Source organism: Hevea brasiliensis, unplaced genomic scaffold (genome assembly GCF_030052815.1).
Source record: "Hevea brasiliensis isolate MT/VB/25A 57/8 unplaced genomic scaffold, ASM3005281v1 Scaf172, whole genome shotgun sequence".
NCBI classification, from domain to species: Eukaryota; Viridiplantae; Streptophyta; class Magnoliopsida; order Malpighiales; family Euphorbiaceae; genus Hevea; species Hevea brasiliensis.
Window position 1 is genome coordinate 67,315 of NW_026614665.1, and position 9,808 is coordinate 77,122.

At 37.1% G+C, this 9,808-nt stretch overlaps 1 protein-coding gene and 1 non-coding gene across 2 annotated transcripts; one reads left to right on the plus strand and one right to left on the minus strand.

Moving 5' to 3' along the window:
• Positions 1–4,707: 4,707 nt before the first annotated feature.
• On the minus strand, positions 4,708–4,814 carry LOC131176576 (small nucleolar RNA R71). Its single transcript, XR_009146579.1, has one exon. It is a non-coding gene; the product is annotated as a small nucleolar RNA R71 (small nucleolar RNA).
• A 706-nt stretch (positions 4,815–5,520) lies between these two features.
• On the plus strand, positions 5,521–6,783 carry LOC131176574 (uncharacterized). Its single transcript, XM_058141630.1, has 3 exons — positions 5,521–5,992; positions 6,104–6,476; positions 6,543–6,783. Exons 1-3 carry the CDS (start codon positions 5,521–5,523, stop codon positions 6,781–6,783), a joined length of 1,086 nt encoding a protein of 361 aa, XP_057997613.1.
• Positions 6,784–9,808: the final 3,025 nt, after the last annotated feature.

Below are 9,808 nucleotides of genomic sequence, written 5' to 3' on the forward strand. Positions count from 1 at the left end.
CATCTTATTATAGAAGTTATATTTATTTTGCTATATTTAATTTGCTAATCTTTTTATTACTTCACTCAATACTTTCTAGGTGTTTTGCATCGTTACATAATAAATAAAATTTTTAGAGTTAATCTAGTTCATTTCATGTCCTTTTCACTCATTTATTTAATTTCTATTATTCTTAACAAATTTCACTGCTCAACTAACCTATGTCAGGCTGACTAAATTGAATAAGTGGGTAAATTAGCACCGAACACACTTATGCCATGGGCTGTTATACCATGGCACGTATAACGTTAACCACGTATGCAATCAATATAGCTAGCACTGAATACCGTGGTGTCTCAGGCCGTCATACCATGGGATGCAAAACGTCAACCACGTATGCAATTAATATGGCTAAAAAGCCATGACAACGAATAGTAGGGCATACAAGCCACAAATGCAGGCATAAAGCCATAATAACGGGCATAAAGCCTTACGTAGTACTACTCAATCAATTCCCTATTGGCATGCCAATCTATCCAATCTGACACCCGTGTCTAGGCAATACATTGGCACATTAGTACCATTACGTGTTTATATGTTTTATTATTTTATTATATTTTGTATTTATATTTTATAGCATTTTAATTTCTATTCCTAATGGAAATACAATGTCCAAACTCATTTTCACCTAATGTATGTATTCATAAATTTCATTTATATAGATCACGATTTTTCAATCACATCATCTATTTAACATTTACAATTTCTTATCTAATTTATCACTCCATCTCACATGTCACTTAGGTTCAAGCATTTTCATTTTTTTTTTTTTACTCATAATGGGAACATAAGTCCCAAATAACATTTGCACATCATTTACACCTTCAACATTTTATTTATGGTAATTACAATTCACATTTCAAGTTATGTTGGCAATGTCTTATAAGTTCTATTTGTGATGGGAATACAAGTTCCAACTACATACTCACATGATTTAGTGTTCACTAAATCATTTAAGTGGGGTACCATTCATATTCCAAGTTGTCCATGAAAATTTCATGGATTTCAAAATTTATATCCTAATTTCCTCTAGCAATTTGGCCAAGATGCATGGTCCAGTTAGCCATATTTCCTTCATGGAAGTTGTTTCTTTATGTATTAACTTAAATTTCCCTTTTGAATCAATCAATTTGAAGTAGTATAACTCTAGTTATAACCAATTGATTAATGATTGTCCAGGGTGTTGAACCTTGAAAGTCTACTACTTTCAGGATTTTCTATCTTCTTTGTCATATAATTTCAAGCACTTAGGCTTAGAATTGGTTCTAGGTCCATAAAATAAAGCTTTAGGCCTTCATCTCAGCTTTTCATATCATTTTGAATCATGTCATTGTGGTTATTATTCACATTAGTATTTATGCAAATTTTGACTATTTAATAAATAATAGGAATACAAATTCTAAATTCATGATAATACCACATTTTGGGTTATAAACTTGTTGGCATTAGTTGCCAATTACAATTCAAGTTTCTTAAAAGTATTTCCAAAATTTCAGTTTTTGTCATCTAAGTTTACTGTTCCATTAGACCAGACTATAGTGAGATTTTGGCTAACCTTTCTTCATCAAAGTTGTTCCTTAATGTCTGTACTTTAATTCTCTTTTTGAATCACTCCATTTGGAGTTTTTTAGGTCAAGTTATGATATTTTTATCATAACAGGCTAAATTGGTCAGTGTCCAGAATTTCTGGGCAATTTTTAGTTTTGGCAGTTTTGATGAGCTAATTTAGGTTAGTAATTTGATTAGGTTATGGTCAGAATTTGATTTTCTATTCTTCATGAAAGTTATTCTATTTTGTCTCAGCTTTCCATGGATTCAAAATCAGGTCATTTGGACCTCTCTACACAAAGTTATGGCCATTTGAACAATCACTGTTCACATGGTCATTTTTCCAGGTCCAGATTTTGGTTACCCAGATTCAAGTCAATTTTTGGTCACTTTTTGTTGGTTTTCTAGGTAGGGTCTCTTCATAAAAAATGTAGCAAATTGTCCTAGGTTTCATCTCTAATTGACCTCACACCAATTGGAGTAACACAACTCTACTCATGGCCTAAAAACCACACTGGACTCAAGGTCTAAATTCCTGCATAGAAAATCAGCACTCCCAATATAAATTCCACCCAACTCCCAAACTTCAATTCACATTCATGGCACTTCTAATGGTTAACAATTGAGCTTAACATCATCAATTTCAAGTCATACACAAAATTCCCAAAGTTAGGTTAAAACCTTAACTCTAATTTTCATAATTCATGTAAACTCATATCTAATCATCCTAGCCATCATATATACACATCAAATACCATCCACAGGCAAGCCTAATGTCAATTAAACTCATCCTATTCTCATATATCAAGGCTGCTAATACATTTGTATTATATAGATATTTTAAAGCACAATTTGTATAATATTTCATGGCATTTAGAATAGCAATCTCATGCATAGTTATTGATTTCATTAACTTTTGTAAATTCTAGTGCTAGGCTCTAAATTCTATGTTTCTACAGTATTTTAGGTGTTTTGATGAAGTCCCAGAGCATAGGAGTGCAAAGAGAAGCTTGGAGAGGTCAAAAGACTGAGAATTGCTGCTGATATAAAGTACATGAGCCATGTAAGAACAGCCACAGACTTGTATAAGATTCTACCAGAAGAAATTCAGAAGAGCCAAGGAAGAAGCAAAGTACACGAGTCATGTACATCGACCCGTGTAATATCCCTGGACCCGTGTAAGTCTCTGCCGGGCCAAGCTTAAAGAACTTCCAGAAGAACAAAAGTACACGGGATGTGTACTTAGACCCGTGTAACCTTCTGTGCCAATGCAAGACAGACCCGTTTAGCTCCAGCAAGTTACACGGCCCTGGGCTATGTAGTGATACATGGGCCATGTATCTATTGGCAATCAGTTTTCATGATTTCACTCTAGTTGCAGTTTTTGATAGGGAACAAAACTCCTAACACCTCAGGGACTCTAAAAAGACCCAACCATAAGACATTCATTAAAAGGAGGAGCTGTAGAAACACGCAGGGGAGGACGAAAAAAAAAAACACACACACAGCAAAAGACAGAGAGAAATAACAGAGAAGAGGTAGAAACAGCAGAAAGAGATCCAAGGTCTAAGAAGATAGAGATCCAGACACAACAGTTCATTACTTTCTCATAGCCGTCTAGAAGAGCAGGACATCAGTATCAAAGAGGAGCCTTCAGTCAAAGTTAAAAAGATCAAATCTGCAGATCCTTTTTGGTTCCCTTATTCTATTTCTTCTAGATGATTTCTTTTTACTGACTTTACCTTTATCATGATGTTTGCTGAACTCACCATAAGTGAGTAGTTTGCATATTCTGGAATTGTAAGAGTAACCTTGTCATCATTATTATGGATAAACATTAAGTTTTATTTATTGGATTCGAGAATTGTTTCTTGATTTAATTTCTTGTGAACTTAATGCATGCTATGTGTTGTACCCACTTAGTATTGATTATAAATATTAATTGAAGGATTGAAAGGTGAAGATTAATATTAGAAAATCAAGATTTTGAACCTAGGAATTCTGACCTAGACATAGGCTGATTACCTTTGTAGAATTTCAAAATTGGTCAAAGACCTTAAAGGATTTAATTAATTTGATCGCCATGAAAGTTGGGTTTAAGTTAATTAAAATACACCCTAGGTGCCTAGAGAGATGACTTAGGATACCTTAGGATTAATTTCCATCAAGGCAAACAATTCTCAATCCAGTAAATAAACAAGATAACATCTATAGTAAGATTCAACTGTGAAATCTTAATTTCAGAATTGTTTCAAAATAGATTATTTCATTTTAAGTTTATCATTCTAGTGTTTAAAATAAAACAACTTTCATTCCCTCATTATTCGATAGCCTAAACAGTCAAAATCACTGTGTATTTTGGTAGTTACTAATTAAATTCCTTGTAGGATGATACTTTACTCACTACTCTATTACTTATTCATGATCCGTGCACTTGCGGGGTTGCAAAACCAGCAAATAAGTTTTTGGCGCCATTGCTGGGGAATTTAATTTTAGTAATGTTAAGCAATAAGTAATTTAGCTGATTTGGGCATTTTCATTTATAGTTTAATTTTGTTTAAATTGCTTCATTCTCTTATTCTTTCTCAGGTTATCAGTTTGGTATATGACCAGAACAAGGCAGAGAAAGAAATCTTTGATTTGGATCCAGAGATAGACAGAACCCTAAGAACTATCAGGAGAGAGAGGAAGCGTGAAGGAAAAGATCAAAGAGATCCAGAAATTCCAAATATCGTCGACAATAACAACAACAGGCCGAGACTCTTGAAGGACTATAAAGCTCCCTCTATACAAGGATTCCAACCTAGTGTTACAAGACCCACAGTGAAAGCCAACAATTTTGAATTAAAATCGGTATAGCTCCAGATGATCCAACAAACTCAGTTTGGAGGATCACAAACAGAAGATCCGCACTACCACTTCCAGTGCTTTATTGCCATTTGTGACACATTCAAGATGAATGGAGTTTCTGATCAAGCCATAAGACTCAGAGCATTTCCATTCTCCCTTCGAGACAGAGCAAGGGAGTGGTTACTCTCTCAACTGACTAGAACGTTCACCACTTGGGAGGACCTCTCTCAAACTTTTTTAGTAAAATATTCCCCACCTTCAAAGACTACGAGGTTGAGAATTGAGCTCAACACTTTTAGGCAAAGAGAAGGTGAATCACTCTATGATGCATGGGAGAGATATAAGGACCTGCAGAGAGAATGCCCACACCATGGCATAGAAGATTGGCTCCTGGTTCAGAACTTCTATAATGGGCTACTGCCCTCTTCAAGGAGCATTGTAGATTCAGCGGCAGAAGGTGACCTAATGGAGAAAACAGTGAATCAAGCACTTAAACTTCTGGAGAGGGCCACATATCACAACTACGAGTGGTCAAATGAAAGGGAAAATGCAAGGAGAATAGCAGGGATCCTAGAAGTGGATGCCCTAAGCATGATAAATGCTCAATTTGACCAGCTCACAAGGAGGCTTGATAAAATGCAAGCCAATGCTATAGGGATGAACAATCAACATGAGGACAGCTATGAAGGAGGATACATGGGTTCAGAATATAACAGCTTTAATGAACCTCCCACAAAACAGATGAGCTATGTGAATAATGGAGGAAACTTCAACCAGAGGCAGCTTAACAATCCATATTCAAACACTTACAACCCTGGATGGAGGAACCACCTAAATTTCTCATGGTCCAATCAGTAAAATCAGCCAATAAATAAACAGTAAGGGTACAAACCCCCAGCACCCCCTGGATTTCAGAATAGGGGACAAAACCCTATACAGCCACCACCCCCTCAAAGCTAACAGCCTGAATCAAGGTCGACTATGGAATCCATGATGGAAAGCTTCCTAGTAGCCTAGCAATAGCAGAATGAAATAAACAAACAACTGACTTATAGAATGGACTAACTTGCCACACACAACAAGATGCTGGAGAATCAAATTGCTCAACAAACAAGTTCTTCAAGCAAAGTTGCTGGTAAACTGACTAATCAACCAGAAATAAACCCAAGAGAGCACTATAAGGCAGTTACATTAAGGAGTAGAAGGATTTTAGAACAGTCAAAGGAAGAACCAATTGAGAAAACCTCTGATAAATCTGAAAACCAGGCGGAGGAGAAAAAGGAAGAAGCTAAGGAAAAGCAAGAGGAGGAAGTAAGGAAGCAAAAGAAGCTACCAGAACGATATCAGCCTCCTCTACCCTTTCTTCAGAGATTCCGGAAAGCCATATTGGATAAGCAGTTTGGGAAGTTTCTAGAAGTCTTGCAGAAACTTTATATAAACATTCCTTTTACAGAAGCACTCTCTCAAATGTCATCCTATGCCAAGTTCCTCAAAGACATTTTATCAAAGAAGAGAAGGCTGGAGGACTATGAGACTGTTGCTCTTACAGAGGAATGTAATGCCATATTATAGAACAAGCTACCACTAAAGCTTAAGGATCCAGGAAGCTTCTCCATACCTCGCTTTATCAGTAACATGAATATTGACAAAGCCCTCTATGATCTAGGTGCAAGTGTGAGTCTGATGCCTTTGTCAATATGTAAGAAGCTTGATGTGAGGGAACTTAAGCCTACAACAATTTTGTTACAACTGAATGATCGATCTATGAAATACCATGTGGGAATTCTAGAAAACATCCCTATCAAGGTGGGAAAATTCTTTATCCTAGTTGACTTTGTTGTACTGGAAATGGAGGAGGATGTCCAGATCCCCATAATCTTGGGAAGACCTTTTCTAGCAACCGCTGGAGCTATCATAGACGTCAAGAACGGGCTGCTAACTCTCAAGGTAGGAGAGGAAGAAGTGGAGTTCAACATATTCAATGCAATGAAGCACAAGCATGAACCTAATGAATGCTTCAAGGTTGATATGATTGATAAGTAAGTTGAAGAGGAATTCATTAAAGCACACCCTGAAGACCTTGTAGGAGCATCCATTGTGCACAGCCTCATAGCAGAGAAAGAGAACATAGAGATTGCAACTTGTGTGCAATCCTTGACAGCTAGTCCATCCCCATTATTGGCTCAAGTTTTTGCTATAGAAGAGTTGAAGGAAAAACAGCCCAAGGGCAAGCTCCAGGAAAACACCAAACAGGTAGAACTGAAACCTCTTTCCTCTATCCTAAGGTACGCATTCCTGGACTCAAATTCTGAATATCCTGTGATTATCAATGCCAGCCTATCTTAGACAGAAGAGGAAAAATTACTAAAGGTGCTTAGGACTCATAGTAAGAGCATAGGGTATAAAATTGAAAACTAAAGGGGATTCATCCTTCTATTTGCATGTATAAGATACCTATGGAAGAAAACAACAAACCCACTATTGAACATCAAAGAAGACTTAACCCAAACATGAAAGAAGTAGTAAAAAAGGAAAATTTGAAACTATTAAATGCAGGTATTATATACCCGATCTCTGATAGTAAATGGGTTAGTCCAGTTCATGTGGTACCTAAAAAGGGTGGGACAACTGTCATTCAAAATGCAAATGATGAATTAATCCCTACTAGGGTAGTCACTGGTTGGCGCATGTGCATAGGCTATAGGAAATTGAATAGTGCCACCAGAAAAGACCATTTTCCTCTTCCTTTCATTGACCAAATATTAGAAAGATTGGTAAAACATTCCTACTTCTACTATCTAGATGGGTATTCGGGATTTTTCCATATTTCCATTCACCCAAAAGACCAAAAAAAGATCACATTCATATGCCCTTACGGAACATTTGCATATAGAAGGATGCCCTTTGGTCTTTGTAATGCCCCTGCCACTTTACAAAGATGCATGATGGCTATTTTTTTTTATTATATTGAAAATATCATGGAAGTTTTTATGGATGATTTTTTTGTCTATGGAACTACTTTTGATGATTGCCTAGCTAATTTATCTAAGGTGTTGCAAAGATGTGAAGAATCAAACCTGGTTCTAAATTGGGAAAAATGCCACTTCATGGTAAGGGAAGGTATAATTCTGGGACATTTGATATCAGAAAGAGGAATTGAGGTTGATAAAGCAAAAATTGAGATCATTGAAAACATGCCACTACCAACATCAGTTAAGAGAGTGCGAAGCTTTTTGGGACATGCAAGGTTTTACAGAAGATTCATTAAAGATTTTTCCAAAATAATTAAGCCACTTACCAACCTGTTAAGTCAAGATGTTCCCTTTTATTTTGATAAAAATTGTCTTATCTCTTTTAATAGGATCAAAGAAGCCCTTATCTCAGCACTAATAATGCAGCCACCTGATTAGGAGCTACCATTCGAGGTGATGTGCGATGCGAGTGACTTTGCAGTTGGAGCAGTACTCAGGCAAAGAAAAGATAAAAAGCTCCATGCCATTTAGTATGCCAGTAAGACACTCGATGATGCGTAAATCAATTATGCCACCACAGAGAAGGGATTCCTAGCAGTGGTGTTTGCAATGGATAAATTCAGATCCTACTTAATTGGGTTAAAAGTCATTATATTCACAGATCATGCTGCCATCCGGTATCTTTTAAACAAGAAAGAGGAGAAACCAAAACTAATTCGATGGATTTTACTCCAACAAGAATTTAACCTTGAAATCAAGGACAAAAAGGGATCCGAAAATGTAGTGGATGACCATCTTTCCAGGCTGAAATTGGAGTACACAGGGGACTTCAAGGATTTACCAATTGATGATTCATTTCCTGATGAGCAATTACTAGCATTCTCCCAAGCTCCATGGTATGCTAACTTTGTTAATTTTCTTGTATGTAGGGTATTACCTCCAAACATGAGTTATCATCAAAAGAAGAAATTTCTGCATGATGTGCGGTTCTACACATGGGAGGAACCACTGCTGTACAAGAGATGTAATGATGGGCTGATAAAAAGATGCATACCGAAAGAGGAAATATAAAGCATTCTACAACGCTGCCACTCATCATTATATGGGGGACACTTTGGTACTTTAAAAACAGCAGCCAAGATCTTGCAAGTAGGGTTTTACTGGCCATATTTGTTTAAGGATGTAGGATCCTTTATGTTAGCTTGTGATCAATGCCAAAGAACGGGAAATATTTCAAGAAGGAATGAGATGCCCTTGCACGGCATACTTGAAGCCGAATTATTTGATGTGTGGGGAATAGACTTCATGGGCCCATTCCCCTCTTCTTTTAGAAACAAGAATATCTTGGTTGGTGTCGACTATGTATCTAAATGGGTGGAAGCAATAGCTACACCGACCAACGATGCCAGAGTGGTTATAAAGTTCCTTAGGAAAAAACATCTTCACAAGATTTGGCACACCACAAGCAATAACCAGCGATGGGAGAAGTCACTTCTGCAACCAACAATTTGAAACACTATTAAAGAAGTATGGAGTGACTTACAAGGTAGCCATACCTTACCATCCTCAGACCAATGGGCAAGTGGAAATTTCAAATCGGGAGTTAAAACAAATCCTTGAGAAAATAGTCAATCGCTCAAGGAAAGATTGGCCATAAAATTAGATGATGCATTGTGGGCATATGGCACTGTATATAAAACTCCCATTAGAACAACACCCTTCTGCTTGGTCTATGGGAAGGCCTGCCACTTACCCATCGAACTTGAACACAAAGCCTATTGGGCCATCCAGACCCTGAACTTTGACCTCAAGGCTGCTAGTGGAAAAAGACTTCTACAGCTCAATGAGTTAGAAGAGATTAGACAAGACGCATATGAAAACTCCAGGATCTTCAAAGACAAAACCAAAAGATGGCACGACAATCACATCTTAAGGAAAGAAATCAAAGAAGGGGAACTTGTTCTGTTGTTCAACTCTAGATTGAAACTCTTTCTAGGGAAGCTGAAATCGAGATGGTCCGGACCTTTTAAGGTAACCCAAGTCTTCTCGCATGGAGCAGTAGAACTATGGAGCGAAACCTCAGGTGCATTTAAAGTCAATGGGCAGAGGCTGAAGCCTTACTCTCAAGGAGAACCCATAGAGAAGGGATTCAATTGCACCTTCGAAAAGCCTCCTCACAGACCACGAAAGATGAAAGCAAAGTCCAGCTAAAGACTATAAACAAGTGCTTTTTGGGAGGCAACCCAAAATTTTTCTGAACTTTTCTTCTTTCCCTTTCTTATTTTGATTTTTGTTTCATATTCATTAGTGTTTCATTTTGTAGGACCTTCTGAAAAAGCAAGGAGTTGGAAGCAAGAGAGGAAAGGAATCATCAAGTCAAAACCACACAAGAGAAAATT